At 35.8% G+C, this 18,246-nt stretch overlaps 1 protein-coding gene across 1 annotated transcript in view; it reads right to left on the minus strand.

Moving 5' to 3' along the window:
- PTPN12 (protein tyrosine phosphatase non-receptor type 12) overlaps positions 1-18,246 on the minus strand; it is a 76,572-nt gene that overhangs the window by 21,131 nt on the left and 37,195 nt on the right. Inside the window, exons 3-11 of the mRNA XM_040544554.1 lie at positions 18,110-18,186; positions 17,013-17,108; positions 16,133-16,171; positions 15,290-15,361; positions 11,578-11,637; positions 7,587-7,729; positions 6,117-6,183; positions 5,399-5,476; positions 5,208-5,306 (exon numbers count right to left, since the gene is read on the minus strand). Coding sequence (XP_040400488.1) covers positions 5,208-5,306; positions 5,399-5,476; positions 6,117-6,183; positions 7,587-7,729; positions 11,578-11,637; positions 15,290-15,361; positions 16,133-16,171; positions 17,013-17,108; positions 18,110-18,186 — 731 coding nt within the window. The remainder of the gene's footprint in view (positions 1-5,207; positions 5,307-5,398; positions 5,477-6,116; positions 6,184-7,586; positions 7,730-11,577; positions 11,638-15,289; positions 15,362-16,132; positions 16,172-17,012; positions 17,109-18,109; positions 18,187-18,246) is intronic.

Raw genomic sequence — 18,246 nt, forward strand, 5'->3', positions numbered from 1 at the left:
CAGTATTAAGAAAAAGCCTTCCAGCCTCCCTAATCACAGCTTATTGGCATCAGTCAGCACTCTGTTGGTTCTCTAAGCAGATGTTATATTTTAGGGCAGAATACAATTTTGAAAAGCATCAGCTTAGGAAAAAAATAAAGCGTACATATTTTTACAAGGGTCATTGTGCAGAACTATTAGTGTTTTTAATTAGATTAGCAAATATGCAATTTATTCAATTTGGCAAAACGTCCTGCTTTCTTAGAGACAGCTTTCTTACCTATCATATTGTGGCAGGCTTCTCACTTAAAGAAAATGGAAGCATAAACAATACGTGGGTAAACAAAAGAATAGGAGCTTTATGCATGTTTACCTCTACAGGGATCAGATGCTGAACAGTTCAGGAGGTCCCACGATATGAGTATCTACTGAAAAGTGCTCACAGTAGCTAGGAATTTCTAGGCATACTGTTAAGTCATATATATGCATATGCATGATCTTCTGATTTGTCACTGTAGTATTTCATAACGTCAAATACTTGGACAGGAAGCATAGGTTATTTTGTCTGCAAGAATACATTCAGAATAACTCATGTTCCTATGTTCACGCAAACGAATAAGGAATTCTCATGGCAAACGCAGTTTCTGAATTCAGCTCGCTCAGATTACCTAAATTTTGCTATCATCTCCTCCCAAGGGTGGGTCCCTTTCTCCATCTGCCTCCTCCAGTGGCTGAATTACAAAACTGAGCTGTCACTAACTTTGAGTAAATAGAAGATCAGTTTTGAACTGAGATTTCACAGGCATTGCCTACAATTCAAGAACTCTTTGTCCAGGAAATGCAATACATAATTTTCTTTTGAAACTCACCATAGAAACCTTTACTGTCACTCAGAAGCTTTTTGTGCTGGTGAAATACTACAAAATTTAATATGAAGACTCTTCCAGAAGTCATCTCATGGTTTCCCTTAAAAGGAATCTAGATTTTCCTTTTGCACTTATCATATAGCAGCATGGGAACCACAGAGCATCACCAGATAAAAAAGAAATACTTCAGACTGAAATAATACACTCAAATAACTCAGATTAAATACAACTTTCTGAGCATAGGCAGCAAGATAGAGGTTTCTGAAGACACACAAGATTTTTTACAATGCTATAATAACTAAAAATCTCTTACCAAGATGCAAAGCAGCAAAGAGAATTTCAACAGTGAAGACTTATCACTTAGATTCCAAACCACTATTATTTTGAACATCCATTCTTCTTATAGCAGCTGATTTTTCCACAGCTTCTAAAAGCACAAACCACTATAGTAATGTAATTGTGTCACTTTTACAGGAAGAAGTGCAAGAGATAGAGTACTAGCAATACCGTATTTGGGGGAAAATGTTTATTAAAGTTTCTTTTAGTGGATGAGGGTACAATACAAAGACGAAGTACTGTAACATTTCTTACTGTCAAGTGACAAAATGCAACAAGAAGCATTTCTCAATGGACAGAATTTTTGTTGTTTGCTTCTCCTTTAATCAATTTTCCTTTTCCTACACACAGGACATCCAGCTCTATGGAATTCCATCTGATTCACGTTTTGCAAGACAACCAGGGTTCACTTCAGGTCATGGAGATGCCCCTCGAGAAGCATATATGATATTTTATTGATTCAATTCTGATTGAGATCTTATCAGATGATCAACGCTAATCAGCTCTAATCCGTTTCAGCTTCCAAACACAAAACCAAGTGTAATATTTTTACAGCAGTACTAGAAAAAACAGATGGAGCGACTTCCAAATACATGGCAATATGATAAAAGAGTTTCAGTGGAGAGAGGGCCAAGTTCCAGACTCTGCTCCAATTTAATCAGTTGGGAAATTAAGAGTCCTACTATTTGGGGGAGGGAGTGGGGGAGGGATGGAATAGTTATGAATAGAATAGAATGATATGAATATGAAGACTTGAGTCTTTTCTTATTTGGTTGGGAATTCCCTGCTTCTGAGAAGCAAAGGAATCTTTGCCCTGAAATTTGTTTGTTGCTGTGACAGTCCAAAGTGCTTTCTGGTATCTGAAGAAGGCTTTTCCTCATATAATTTGTGTTTTACATACTCTTATTTTAAGCACACTTACATCGTGCTAGCAATTCGCAATAAGTGCTACTGTACTGTAATAGCATACAATTATTATATTACACTATTTCACAAGTACATTTTCTACACGGTTTTGAGTCCAATCAAATTGTATTTATAAAATAGAATTCTAGCGGAATTCTAACCACCAAGTGTGGTTTTTGTTTTGCTCGTTTGTTTTTGTTCGACTTCTTATGATATTGTTTCCAGCAGGGCAGAGTTGGCAAGTTCACCGGAACACACGTTCAGCATTGTGTCTAAGCTACTTCCCTATGAATGCTACTACCTGTTGCCAATCAGATTAACTTTTTACTGTGATGTTACTGGCAAACTCTGCTTACTAAGCTTAGGTAACTCAATTTGTTTCAAGCACTGCTAGAAGCAGGAAGGGCGATTGGACTATAAAACCATGGAACAAACCTTACAGAGTAGTCCAGCTCTTCAGAGTACTGTCAGAAATCTATCGAATGAACAAAAGAGGAAATCATCTTTCACATTTCAGTAGTGCCTCCAATAACAGCACTATATCCAAAGTAGGCACGTTTATTTGAATTCATTTTCATGGAATGTAATTAAAACCCTTCACATGTACAGGATTCCACGGCTACTGTAGCATCTTTGAAAAAGTATGAATTTTGATTCATACCAAAAAAGTTTCTTAATTACAGAAATATTTTTTGTCCCTCTTTAAGAGATACCTAAGGACCTCACCCTCAACATGATCCTATTAATGACTCTTAATAGGATCGTCTTAATCACCATTTAAATGGTTACTTGTTTTCCTGACTGACTTTTGAGAAGCAGAACAATCCAGACAATCCATCGCTTCTATTGGCAGCGTAGCACAGACTGCTACACTATTTTGAAGTAACAAATAAAGGAGCTTAGATAAAAATGATCAAGAATTGCAATGTATTAGTCTTAGCTACTATTTCTATTACATGCACGCTGCACAGGGACTACGGCAACTACAGTGGGGGGAAAAAAGCAACTGGAGCTTCCCTACACACTAAAACTGTACTTTGTAGACAAGAAAACTACCAGAACATTGCAGCCAGCATGTTGTCATGACGATTTCCACTAAAACAGCTTAATTTATATAGTTAGGCTATGCGACCACTATAAACTGTGATTCAGATTTTTAACTGTTACTGATATAAACCACCACTTAGATACTGTTATATACTCCACTCCAAAACTGAGTAGTTCCAAAGCCAGAAGAGAAGATAAAACCAAACCATCCACAAACTCATTGCTGGGTTATTGATTTCCTACCACCAAAACCTGCTCAGGATGAATTGTCCTAAGATAACGCGATTATTCCTATATATTAACTCTAATGTTTCTCACCCAACCCACTAACAGGAAAATGGCTTCCTGTACATTTGGTGATAAAGAGTAAAGGCTCACTTCTGCTAGGCAGAGTAAGATCTGGGAAGGAACCTTCTGTACAAAGCTAATAAACCTGCACTTTCCAAACTTTATCATGCTCATTCATCAGAAATAAAACGAAAATTCACAATCCAGCTAGGCTGAATATCGAACTCCGCTCATTTAAATTAAAACAACCTATCCTATTGTATTTAGCCCACGAAGTTTCTTATCATGACTACAGACCTCAGAACTATTGCATGAATTGATAGATCCTAAAGAGAGTTAATAGAATGATGTATGCCCTTCTTTCCAGGAATGAGAAAAGCTTCAAACTTTCTAGAAAGAACAATATAGAAAAGCTAAACCCCCTAAACTAAAACTTTTTTTTTTGCAGTATGATGAAATAATAAAGGCAGTATGTCCAGCCTTTGAGAAAGCTGTATGTTGACATCAGAATACTGTATTTGAGTGTTAAAGGCAGTCTCTTCTTTCGTGATCCACTGTAAGGGTCAAAAAAAGTCTTCACCACTTCAGATTTAAAATTGCTTTCATGCTTCCAGATATTTCAAAGGGTCTTCAAGATACTAGTAATAGTCCCTTTAAAGAGCTACAGAAGCTACAACAATAATACATTGCAAGGACAGTTAAAATTCCTAAATAAAAACAAAGATAAAAGGCAGTATGCATTTTTGGACTGTAGGAAGAAAGAAAACACAGACTCGACAAGCCATTTTTCCCATAGTGCCAAGCAGTAAACTGGAAAACATATCAAACATTAATAAAAAAGGAATAAAACAGGGGCCATGAACTTTAAAGAGGAAATATGGAAAGAAAAATCCTCAAATGCCATGATCATTAATTAATATTTATTTTTGAGTTTTTCTGCTTTTGTTAAATGGGTAGAGTATGAAACTTCCTGACAAAGGCGTTTAAGTTATTTTTCCTTTCCCCAACGTGTTCCAGTGCAAACACTACTTCAACACAATGTGACATCATCTTAGTATGATCACTCATTAACAGTCCTGCTCAACTACACCAAGGCTGTGTTGGGACAAGACCAACGTAGCACAGAATACCATGCAATACCCAGCTCTCAGCTGAAGAATCAGATTAATGCTCGACTACTAGTTTAAAATTGGGTGCAGCACTACTATGGAAAGGGAGCAGGAGAAGAAAACCTGGATGAAGATTTTGCCACTCCAGAGTTTAAGATAAACATTGATCAAGTAGAGTTCATACACACACATAGATTGTTTAATTTCAATTTGCTCTTCATTATACTATTTAACAAATAAATTCCAAAAGGTCACGCTTAGACAAAAGTTCATGTGTTATCAAAATATCAGTTTTGGGGTAACTACTGCTAGTCAAAGCAAAAGAACAAAGATCAGCTGTCAATTAGCATCACCTCCCCAAGGCAGGAGCACATTTCTCAATTTAGATATTGCACTGAAGTCCTGTGTTTCATTCAAACTAAAATTCTTTCTATTGCTTTCCCCAATGCAATTGCATTTGGTATATACAGTAACTATTCTTTCAATTATCTGACATAACTTTTACAATCAAGTCTTCAGCATAAGCTAAGCACAGCGTAACTCATACTCAGGTAAAAAAACACTTGTAGTCCAAACAAGTTCTGCATCTTCCCTAACACAATTGAACACAATCTTAAAAATTTGCCTTTAGAACAAAAACTCTACTAACTGAAACTCATATAGGAAAGACACATACCACTCCATCTGCAATCTTCCAGTCTGCACAACTTTCATATTTTTGCAGCTGCTTTTCAAACAGTTGTGCTATGGCTCGATGGACAAGTTCATACTGCTCCTATAGTAGGTCACCAGATAAAAATTAGTGCACGAGATCCTTGAAAGGATGATGGTATATTATCTTATTGAAAGAATCATTTCAAACTGTACCTTTGTCTGCACTGCAGAATGCCTTTGCGTCCTCATTTCCTGTATTAAATTAAATACATTGAATTCTTCAGGTATTTTCTGAAATATAGAAGGAAGTTAATGATATTGACATAATTATTTGTAAGAATAGCAACACTTTTGGCTGTCTAACAGCTTTTGTATGTCTAAGTTATGTAGGTATGGACAATCTGTTCTCTTGACTTTGGAGCTACTCAGAACTATTTTGAAAAGAAGTTCTTATCCAGAATTGGTTTTAAACATTTGATTTAGATGAGATAAGATCATTTAAAGAATTTTGAAAGTGTGACATCCAATTTATATTGATGGCAAGTGGCATTAATATGGCACTTGAACAATAATGATGTTGCATAACCTAGAAATCCTAGAATTTGTTTATCTCTGTACATTTGAAATCTTGAGACTTCAGAAGCTACAAGATTAAGCAGAGCCGTTGAAAAGGTTCAATTCAGAGTCACTTTATATTGAAATATATTCAAACAGTATGATCTAAAACTACTTTTTTGTAAGATAAAAACTTGCTGTCAAAACAAAGTAAGTTCACACAAAAGCATAAACGATGAAAGATGAAACTAAACATCCAATCTGTTGTAAGATTTTTGGAATGTTTTGAAACATTTCACAATTTTAGTACATTTGGGAGCTCAATCGCTGTTATGAAATGATGGAATGTCACAAAATTTCTTCTAAGATTCCTTACCCCAGCTTTAAGCAAATTCCATGTATAATCTATGGCACAGATGGCTCCTGTTCTTCCACACCCTGCACTACGAGCACAAACAGTTAGATATGTTAGAAGTTGTTCTAAATGGTTGAGAAGACACTATAAATTTCATATTTCTAGAGTCCACATGGAAAAGAAAATTAAATCCCTCGACTATTACTGTAAATTCCCTCAATCTAACACTATAACACTGTAAAATCAAAAATCTAGCAGTGCAAAACAGAACATGAGTTTTAAATGCAAGTTTTTCACAGCCAGTCAGAACTATAAGCGTGGAAGATGTTTCCATGTTGACATTTTTATTGCTTCTTTGTTCACGTTATTCGTAGTTACCACTACTTCAACAGTAGGGATTCTGTCAAGGGAAAAGTACAACACATTCACAGAGTTCCCACATTTTTCTGATTCAGTATCCTATCTATAATTTTAGGTAAAAAGCAGAAAATAAGAAGTAGGGTACAAAAAATGACAGTTAACTATCACATTTATTCTTCAGAATGGCATGAATGCATCTATATTACAGATAAAGTTATAGTGATGTATATTTGTTGTACTAGAATTATATGGTTGACATTTAAGAAAAACAGGACAAAGTGAAATGGATCTCAGTATTAAAGAAATTCCTTTTGGGTTTAGACTGCAATTACTTATAATGACAATTTAAAACAGCATGCAGGTAAAAAACAGTGGATTTCTACATTTGTAGAGAACAACCAAGCTATAAAGAGTCAGTAAGCCTCCAACAATTCATTATTTCCTGGCTTATTAATTTGAATTCAGTTTTTCCCACATATAGTACATCAACTTTTGTTGTTTAAAAAAAGAAAAGGATCAAATATCACAATCAAAAACTTCCCAGAGAATTTATTAGTTGTCATCACCTTGCCAAAACATTTTTATGGCAGGTTAGTTTCAGCAGTATTTCTGCTAGCCAAATTTCAAGTCAAGGATGAAATTGCTGCTTGGAAGCAAAGGCTTGCCATTCAGAAGCTACAGCGTAGTGATTAGTCTGCACCTGCCCCATAGCCTACCATATTGCTAAATAACCTGCAATGATCCTTATAAAGTTTGTCCTAATGATGATTTCAATGTCTTAAAAACCACTAAACTACTTCCTTTTCCAAGAGTAATTCTCTCATGATAAGTATTCTGTCTTCAGCTGAAACAGAATCCAATTTTATCATGGCGTTTTTCAGACAATGAGGACTAGAATCATAGAATATCCCAACTTGGAAGGGACCCATAAGGATCATCGAGTCCAACTCCCATAGAGTCCTAGGAGTATCCTAGGACTATATTGTTTTGAGCTAAGTTTTGACATGAGGAAATATTCCTTCTTAGAAAACTACAACAACAATTTCAATTTATAATCAAACTAGCGCATCTCAAACCAGAAGTCTAAATTTAAAAAAGTATATAAGCTTTAAAAATAAATGTACTTGATACCTGCAGTGTATACAAATTGGTACGTCTTCATGTTCCTGATATTCTCTCATCAAGCTGATCATATCCAGAATAGAATCAAAAGATGATGGGACATCATGATCAGGCCAGTTAACATAATGAAACTGATAGACACTACGAGTCTCCTAAGGGAGATAGAGGAAGAAATGCATAAATAATACCTATTTGAGAATCTTTTATGAAATAAGCACTTCTGTGAGGCTCCTTACTTTGTTTGATTAACTTGGACAATCAAAGCTGTTTATTGTATGAAAATATTGTACGCAGTTGGCCTTCTGGGCTGCAAGCACACACTGCTGGCTCATGTCAAGCCTTTTGTCCACCAGAACCCTCAAGTCCTTCTCTGCAGGGCTACTCTCAGTGAGTTCTTCTCCCAGTCTGTACTCATGTCTGGGACTGCTCCAACCCAGGTGCAGCACCCTGCACTTGGCCTTGTTGAACATCATTAGGTTCATACTAGCCCACTTCAAGCTTATCCAAGTCCCTTTGAGTAGCATCCCTCCATTCTGTTGTATCAACTGCACTACTCAGCTTGTTGTCACCTGCAAACTTGCCGAGGGTGCACTCAATCCCACTGTCTGTCATTGATAGGTATTAAACAACACTGGTCTCAAGATGGACCCCTGAGAGACAGCACACATCACCAGCCTTCACCTGGATATGGAGCCATTGACTGCAACTCTCTGGATGCGGCCATCTGGCCAGTTCGTTATCCACCGAATAACCACCCTTCAAATCCATCTCTCCCTGATTTAGAGACAATGGTGTCACATGGGACTGTGTCAAAGGCCTTGCAGAAGCCCAGGTAGATGACAGTGGTTTGACTTCCCTTGACAACTGATGCAACCACTCCATCACAGAAGGCCACCAGACTGGTCAGGCACAGTTTGCCCTTGGTGAAGTCATGCTGGCTGTCTCCAATCACCTCCTTGTCTTGCATGTGTCTTAACACTGCTTCCAGGCAGATCTGTTCCATGATCTTCCCAGGCGCAGAGGTGAGGCTCACCAGTCCGTAGTTTCCCAGGTCCTCCTTTCTACCCTTTTTAAAAATGGGAGTGATGTTTCCCTTTTTCCAGTCACCAGGGACTTTGCCTGACTGCCAGGACTTTCCAAATATGATGGAGAGAGGCTTAGCAACTCCATCAGCCAGTTCCTTCAGGACCCTGGATGCATGGCACCAGGCCCCATAGACTTGTACCTGTTCAGTTCCTTCAGGTGGTCTTGAACCTGCTTTTCACTTACAGTGGGAGGGACTTTGCTTGCCCAGCCACTGCCCTGAAGTTCAGGGGCTCGAAAGGCACAGGAAGCCCAACTGGCAGTGAAGACTGAGACAAAGAGCTTGTTGAGTACTTCAGCCTTCTCCACGTCTGCTGCTACCGGTTGTCCCCTTTCGTTTATCAGAGGGGGTATGCTCCATGGCATTTCTTTTCTGTCACTCAGAAGTAAATCCCCTTCCTCCACTGAACTTATTTTAAAGCAAACTTGTGGGTCTTTGCGCACAGAAACTTAGCTTCCAACTGAAACAGCTACTTTGGACATTATCAGACCAGTGAAAACACTGTAGCTAGTAAAATCAAAAGAAAACCCAGTCTAAAAAAAATAAATTTAAAAAGAAATGCAACTGATTATGCAAAGCCAATGTCATCAGCAGGGAAGAAGAAAAATTATAGCTTCCTATTAAGGTCCACCAAGAACTTCCAGTTAACTACATTTAAAGAGACTGATTTTTCATATCTGCAGAACTGTCAGAAACAACTCTGAATTTATGCTTTTTTTATGAAAATTAATAATGAAGAGGAATCTTCATAGTCCTTTTTTATTGTAACTTTAAGAAAGAACCTGGTGTTTTAGTTTAAAATAATCTTTAGGTTTCAAGCTGCTTTTTCTCACAGAAATTAGAATAATTTTATATAGTCATAACTTTTTTCCCCCCACAGTATTTTGAATGCTACTCCATTGAAAAGCTTACAGAAGGGACAAATCTTGTCTCTTATTCTAGAAAACTGGAAAGTGATCTTAAAAGGATATTTATACCACAAACACATATTTTCCTCCCTAGTTCAAGACTATATTTAGAATTCAAGATAAGATGAAAAGTCTACGATTCGCTGCCCATCTATGCAGCATAGATCTGTTCCTAACAAGGTAAAACCTCACAGAAATACTGAAACGAATTTGCTAGGTAAGTTTGAAGAAAGATCATTTTATCAGCTGCATAGGTTGAACATCAATGTATCTTGTTAAGCCTTACCCTACTCCTTAAGAGAAAGTAAACTCTGGACTCTGTGCTAAGACCAAAAGCATATAAAAACTAAGTAACAAAAAGCTGCAGTTTGCATGTAACACAGGCATCCTACGAAATTGTAGGAGTCAAACAGCTGAATATGTTTTGCATTTATAGTATATGCAAGCAAAACATAAGAAAAGCTACAGTTTCTGAAGTAACCAGTTCTCATAAAGTTCAAGTATTAAAAATAACATAGGTTCTGCTTTGGGGTTTTTAATTTCTTTTCAGTTCTGTTTTTAAGTGCACCATTTCAGTAAATGTTGCAAAAACCACAGTTGTTACGCAGAGAATTGCTGCTATAAAAAGTTTCATAGCATGGTCAGTTATGAGCATTCAGGAAACACTAAGAGATGAACTGCTTAAATTCATGTGTCTTACTGCAAACACCTAGGAAGCTGCAGTTAACACAAATTACTCCTAAACACCACTTCATTATTAAGTGGTTTTCACAACCGTTGTGATCTCAGTCATTGACATGGAACAAAGTACTCCTAAAGAAAATAAGCCCAACTGAAACTAACTTGTAATAATAAGCAATTGCTTATTACAGGATGCCAATCAAGATGACAGGTATTCTTTAAAGCAGACTGTCAACCTTTGTGGTTTTGCAAGAGAGCTCTTCATTTATTTTTTACTGGCTTACTTTTCAGAAAAATAAGCTGCCGCCCAGAATTTGGCATTTAAGTTCATTCACTCTTAACCCTTATAGGAGAATGCAAGTGCTTTTATTTCACTGAACAGATAAATCCTATATACAATCAACACACATGATACTTAGTTTTATCAAGTCGGTTTCATGATTTACAGTAGTTCTTTGGGACATAAGATTTTAACCAAGATGAATAAACTATTTTTTTCCATAAAGAGACTAATTATAACCATGCTCAACTGCCAACAAATATTGTACGTGAATTGGCTTACCAAACATGCATTCTTGAAAATAAAAACTCTTCAGAAGTCTTGAGCTCTCTTTTAAAAGTACATTTCTATCTTAACCCTTGCATATAGCTACACACGATTCTCCTGTTTCCCTTGCAGAAGTTTACCAAGAAGAAAGATAATGTAACTTAACTTGCAGGAACATATTGTATTTTCATAAATATTTGAACTCCATACAGCAGAGTACTTTTTTTTTTTTTTTTTTTTAAGAGAAAGAAACCTTGAAAAAATCATGACATTGTCCTTCTTGCTTGATTTTTATTTGGCAGTACAAACGTATTAATAAGCATCAGAAATACCTTTTAACATTGTAAAACCCTCTGGACAATAAAGGAAAGCTTATGGGATGAATTCTAACAAATACTTACACTTTACCCAAAAAGAAGTTGACTAAAGGGAAACGGTTTCTTTTGACAAGTTCGATTTAGTTTGTAGTCATATTTTCAGCTAGTTTAAAGAGTAAAATTCTGCAAGGTTCACAGCAGCTTTCTAGTTGTTAATGCATGCTATTAAAGATGATATTGCTTTGACTAACCAAGAACACACATACGGGGGTAAAAAAAGCAGTTTCACTATGCTTTTCTCATGTACTAAGCTTTCAACATCACCTCTACACTGATGATTTACATACATAACCGGCACCTAAAAAAATGGAGATTTCATCAGTTCTCTCCATCGTACAATTTTAAAGAACTTTTGACCAATCACTAAATCAAAGTTGAGATGAAAATTTTTTCACATACTTACATTTTGAAATTCAAGTAATAATGTCCTAATGAAGTAATCTGTTCTTGCTTGCTCAGCTTCCTAAATAAGAGAAAACAATAACGAATGGATAAAGAGATGGATATGAAGTATGCAGTAAATAACTAAAATTTTTTTTTTTTTAATTTACTGTTTGCATATCTATGATTTTCCCAGAAAGGGGCAATCAATGTTAACTCTAAAACAGCAACAGCATAGCTTGCTGTACACAAGACACTTGTGAAAGATTGTGAAAGATTTTGCTTTTATTTAAAATAAAAAGGGGTGTTTTCAAAGTGAACAGGCTGCACCTGAAACTGTAAGTCCTTGTAATCGTATTTCAAAGCACTACTTTTGCTTTATTTCTCCAGGCGTTTTTTCATTTAGTTTTCCTCCAACAACCATCCTTTTCCAACACTTCTGTTGTATCAGCTTCAGCCTTTTATCACTCTGTCCTTGCATATCCACTTTCATTCCACCCCCCCCCCCCCCCAATTATTTTCAACTACGGGTGCATCTGAATGGATCATTATAATTATCTCGATTGTGACCAAAAAGCATAGCTTCTACGCTCCTAGGATTTTCAAATCCACCTTTGGGACACCAAAGAAGGTTTATACTGCACATCAAGCAGTATTATTGTACTTAAAACATCAGTAACAGCACTGGTTGAAGATGCCTTAAAAAGCTGAAGTGCTCCAGCTTTCCACAGTGAATTTAAGAGACTGCATGTATGTTTTAATGCATTCCTTTCTCATACTGGGAATTTACCATTTTCCATCAAGAAAATAGTTGCGCTATCTTGCAGGTTTAAAGGAGATACTGCACAGCTAGCAGCAACGGAGCCCTTGTACACCACCACTGCACCTAATGGTGATGCGTTCTCAGCTACACCTCAGAAGTCAATTACGATGTACACTTGTTCCTTTTCACAAATACTTGTCAGGTATGTGGCCATCACCCACTAGGCCCAGGAAAGGAACTCCCTCTAATGGTTTTCAAATCAACGTGAGGTAGGAAAATGCTACTCAGAAACTTTATGAACTAAAATTTTTACATAAATGCTTTCCCAAGAAGATTGACTTGAAGTGTCCTTAGTTCTTGGTACATTACTTCAAGGCAGAATTAAGAACAACTTGATAAGGTGGCATGTTAGCTCTAACTGAGCTTCTTAAAGTACATCAACTAGAAAATAGCAGCAACTCTGCCTCAAATGGACATAACTTGAAGCTATGGAGAATTAAAAACAGTCTGGCAATCCATTTAGGGGTTTTCAGTTCCACTGTTTCAGAAGCTCCAGAGAATACTGAATCACTAGCTCCTGAGTAGATCCTCCAGCTTTAAAGATAGCTTTTATAACAGTTCTTTTATAACAGTTAAGGTCATTTTAAAGGTGCAGTTGCACGACTGTTCAGAGATCCAGATCACCAACAGTTGCGCTCTCCTTCTTTCCTCTGCTCACAATGGTACATATCTGATCCCATGATTTTTCCTGTACTGGGAACTACCTTAGTAGAAAGGTGATCCAGAAACTTTTGACCTGCTTATTTTTACTGCTGTAACCTGGTGTAGCTAAAAAAGCTAATCAGAGTGTCAGAGAAATACCAATTTAATGGAAGGGACACCAATGTCATACAGAAGAAACAAAGAATAATGTGCAGTGCTGCCTAACTGTGGAGATTAATGAAAGCAAACAAGCTGATTTAACAACTTTAAAATATACTACTGAAACTCAATGGAGTGCCACAAAGTATTTAAATAGCTAAGAAGAGTATTATGTTACTCTAGGAACATTAGACTAGTCTAATGTTCAGGCTGTTCTACTGACCTGTAAGGCCAGCAATAACGAGAAGATGTCAAAGACTTGTTGTCTAAATCAGCCTCAGGTTAAGAAGATAACTATAAACTGATGAACTATCAGTACCCAGCTTTTCCTTTAAGTTGTGATCAAACATCTCCAGAGCTGTTAGAAAACTAAACCTTTATGGTATAAAATGGGAAACTCACCTTCTAGACTAGATAAGTATAGGGATAGGTAAATGCTGGAATGTGAGAGAATCTACACATTCGAAATTAGTAATCAGAAAACCGGGAAATGTGATATAAAGAAGCTAAATAGGTGTCATTCGCTATTTGTCATAACTTCAACTATGAAGAACCTGATTAAACTACCAGACGGGAAGATTAAAAATAAGGACACAAGGAAGTGTTTCCTTCCAACACCACAACGATGTGAATATCAAAAAGATGAGGTGACAAAAAAAATCCCAAATGAAAAAGGTTGTCAAATTCACGGTCCACTACATTATAAAAATATTGATAATCCAGAGGCAACACCCAATTAAAAAGTCCTTGCTTAGAAAGCTGGCAACAAGTACAAGGAGAAGGATCACCCTACACACAATTTATTTTCTCCTCTTTTGTTAAAGACTTTGTCCATCACTGAATACAATGTGATAGACTGGATGGACCCTGGTATGACCTGGAAGCAAAATCTGGATGTGATCACAACTCCAAGAGCCAGAAGTGGGACAAAACTGTCCACAAACATATTTAAAGCAGGAAAGAACAAGTATACATAAACGGGTGTGTATGAAGTCAACCAGATATTATTTCACATCCAAGGAACACTGATCTTAAACTCCCGAATTTATTTTTCGTGGCTACGCTTCCATATACCTTATTTACACCCATGCTCTAAAATATCTCACAAGCAACAAAGCGAACGTCTGCTATGTAAGTGGTCCCCTTTTGTGAAGTGATAATTACATCATGACTTCTTTTACTACACAACTTCCTCTAGATATGATAGGTAATTGCAAAAATGCACTGGGATTTCAGAGATTGTACTCTTGTGCAATACTGAGATGACAATGTGCCAAAAGAATGATTGCTTTCAATTCCCTGTTGTGCTTAGTGTAAGAGTTATCCACAGTCCCTCTTTCTGCATATTTAATCTCTCAGAAATCCTTAAGTTATCATTTATAAGCTAGTATCAAAGCTAGATGTTCTAGCAGTTATGCTTAGAGATCAGAACTGCTGAAAACACTGATGCAACATGCAATGGAAACATTCATGCTTCTTTCATCTTTCTGAATTTATAGCTTACTTAAGCAGTTCACCTTGGGAATTCTCCAGGAAAAGCTTCAGACCTCCTTAACGCTACTCATTTTTGTTTTGCTTTGAAGAGCAACAATGGTAGCAAAGGAAATATTTTCAGATATATCCATCACCAACAGAAGTAAAAAAAAAAAAAAAATTCCATTTTCTCTATTCACGCTACTTAACTTCACGTACCTTAAAGAAAATAAACTATTCCAGTGTTACTTTCATTTCTCATGCACATCCAGAATGCACAAGTGCTAACAGAGAGAAACAACTGCATGACTATTATCTAAACTTTTGAGCATGGTACAGACATTCAAAACTACCTGATTTAAATCTAAAGAAATGACACAAGAAACAAAACCAGTGCACGTACGTTACCCACTTTTTTATTTTAAATCATGGAGCATTCAAAAAAAAAAAACCACGAAGCTTACAGGCACACATCGCTTTCCACGGATTTCTTTTGAGATTCTTGGTTTAAAGTTTGGTACTGAACAACTAAAGACGTATTTGTTTGTAATACAAGGTCTGATACAAGTTGAATAGCTATTTTAAGCTACAGAAGCATTAAATCCTTCAAAACTAATTTACAAAGCTTTATACTTACACATGAAACTCGAAATGGTCCAAAAGTTACTGCTGCTTCTCCATACAATGGCCAGTAACGTTCACATTTTTTCTGTAAAAACAAAGAATTCTAATTTAGTTAATGTGTAATATTGAAAGATGACTAACAGGAGAAAAACCAGACAAGATGATAATCTCTACTGCCTTATTTTCTTGCCTATTTGGTGCTTCCTAATATCTGGCTACTGGTGCCTGGTGATTAAGTGGTAGCTGAACTTCTTTTAAGATATTAAAATGTCCTTTCTTTAGGTATCCAAAACAAACAAAACCACAAAAAAAAAAACAGGACATGAACTTCACGACTACCTACATATGTGCAAGCACGCATCATACAGTGGGAAGCTACAAAAGCAAATCTAGTGTTTGTGTAAGTTCAGAGTTAACAATTCTGGACCACATTTTTTTCCTTCTCAGTCTTAAGAATACAACAGAGATTTAAGAAGATAGATTGTTTTTGCAGCTGTATCAATTGACAGGAAATTCTGAAGGACTCAGGATTTTGATAGTTGGCCTACATTCCAATAAGAGCAGGACTTTTATCCAAAGTAACACGTCCAGAAACAGACAATTAGTTCAGTTCTTTATACAAAGATATAACGTATATTGCATTGATAGAACTCCTAGATAATAATGTAACACTATGAACAGAACAAGGAAGAGCAGTCACATCATTATTTGCTGTGCACAGAAATATAAGGGTATATATATTCTAATTCAGCCTGGCAGATTGCTTTTATAGCTATGGATTTTGCACAGTTTCACAGATATTGGCATATTGCCTTACAAGGACAATGCTCACTTATGTTCATATTAACCTACTTACCCTTCCCATTTCAAATTCCCGACAGGCCATTACAATTATCTGAAAAGAAAAAAAAAACACTTGACATTAGCTAGCTTTAGATTAAGTAAATTCATGAATGCTTTCCTGCTTGCTTCTAACTGAGAAACACAGATACGCTTTAAACTATTGAAGAGACTAATTAATAGTATCTTCTTACCTGCGGATGCATGTTCTTTTAATTCTAAAATAATATCCAAGTTTTATCCCATATAAAATAATCCACAACACTAATACAACAAAATACAATAAACAATAATAAAATAAAAAGCACCAAAACATATGCTACTTGTTACAGTAATAAGTAACTACATTTTATGTGTCAGGTAAAACAAAACAAAACAACAAAATTAATTGCAGAAATACTAATTTGTTATGCAAGTCCATATTGAATAATACTTATAAGTTAACACCTGACACTAACTGTTTGAACAGATGTAGAAAATATAAACCAGCAAGTAACCCAAAATTAACATAACTAGAAAGGTAGGCTTTTATTTTGTTTCAAATGCTTCTACCTCTGACATTGCCAGACCACACTAAGTCAGAGCTGTAAGGTCTTGTAAAGGAGAAATGTAATCAAGTACTGGGAGAAACATAATCAAGTACTGACCTATTGATAAAAATGCACGATTTCAGACAGACTTAAATTAATACATTTCATTCACGTTATTAAATTCAATAATGACATACAGAATGCTATTTAAGCTACAAAATTCAAATTTGTGATGAACTACTGCTAAAAAATTGACTAAATCACCATCAATATTCTTGATAATTGCTAGCACAGACAACAAAATACACAATCCCTGTACCATGAAATAGAGTAATACACAATTTTTGTTTTTAAGTAGGTACTTACGGCAACATTGTATTCCCATATCATCCTCCAGAAGTCTATTACTGTATTTGCTAATGGTCCCTGGGTAGCAACGTATGCTTTCGGCCCATGTACTCCCTAAAATTGCACAAAGGAACCATAAATGTTTACAAAGAAAACTTATCCACACTGAATAAAAAGTTTTCATTTGTAATTATGTAAAATTAGATCTTTCTGGATCCAACAGGAAGGGTGAAGATGAAATATGAACCCCATTTACATTAGCAGGAATTTTGCTACTGATTTCAAGTGGGTCTAAGATAACATACTGTGCTGGGAAAGATTGCAGCAGAAACCATTAAGCTAATAATTTCTCTATATTCCAATTCTGAACATTCTCTTTAAGTCCTCATTGTTTATTACATATTTAATGATCAAAATTTGATTATTTCTGTTAAAGCACCCTCCCTGAAAAAAAATAATTAAGGAATACCATATTTCAAAAAACCTAAATTTTAAAGATTGTTACATATAGAACTTGAAGACATTTACATTTAGCTTCTGAAGCTAAATATTCAAGAAACGAGATTTACATGAACACCCGTTTCTGAATAAGCATTACTGTTAGAAGCAGCATCAGAATAAGACTACAGAGAAAGGCCAGGAAATTCACCATTTGAAACTGAAGTCTAAAAGGTTTTTAGCCAAACTCTGGCTTGGTTTTAAGAATGTTAGGTACAACTCCACTGCCATACTTCTGCAATGAACAAGAAGTGCATTCTAGCAAGCAATTTGTCAAATGCCTCATTTAGGATCTCTAAAAACAGCTTCTCAAAATCTGGTATTTTTAAAGATATGAACTGTTAAAACAATCATATTTAACTTGCTGTGATATAAAGTCCCAATTTGGTTGGCTGTGACTTTAAAGTATTTCATATTATATTTAAACTTAGACCGATATTAGAACCTAAATTGTTTTATAAAATGACATTAGGATTGTAAATTTATTTAAGCCATAGTGAAAGAAATTTTTTCCTCATGGCTTTGAATTCTAATCTCAGACTATAACATTAAAACTGCACTGATCTGAAATAAAAGCTTAGAACAAATTTTAAAACTGTTAAGATAATAATACATACCTTAATAAAGTTTGCATTAATGTAGTCTGAATCTTGGGGGGGAGTTTTTAAGGTCAGTTTAACCCGGCTATGATCAACTAAAAGAAGAATATATATATTTATTTAAAAATGTGAACATTTAAAGCAGTATGTAACAG

The sequence above is a fragment of the Cygnus olor genome, chromosome 1, assembly GCF_009769625.2.
Source record: "Cygnus olor isolate bCygOlo1 chromosome 1, bCygOlo1.pri.v2, whole genome shotgun sequence".
Classification (NCBI taxonomy): Eukaryota; Metazoa; Chordata; class Aves; order Anseriformes; family Anatidae; genus Cygnus; species Cygnus olor.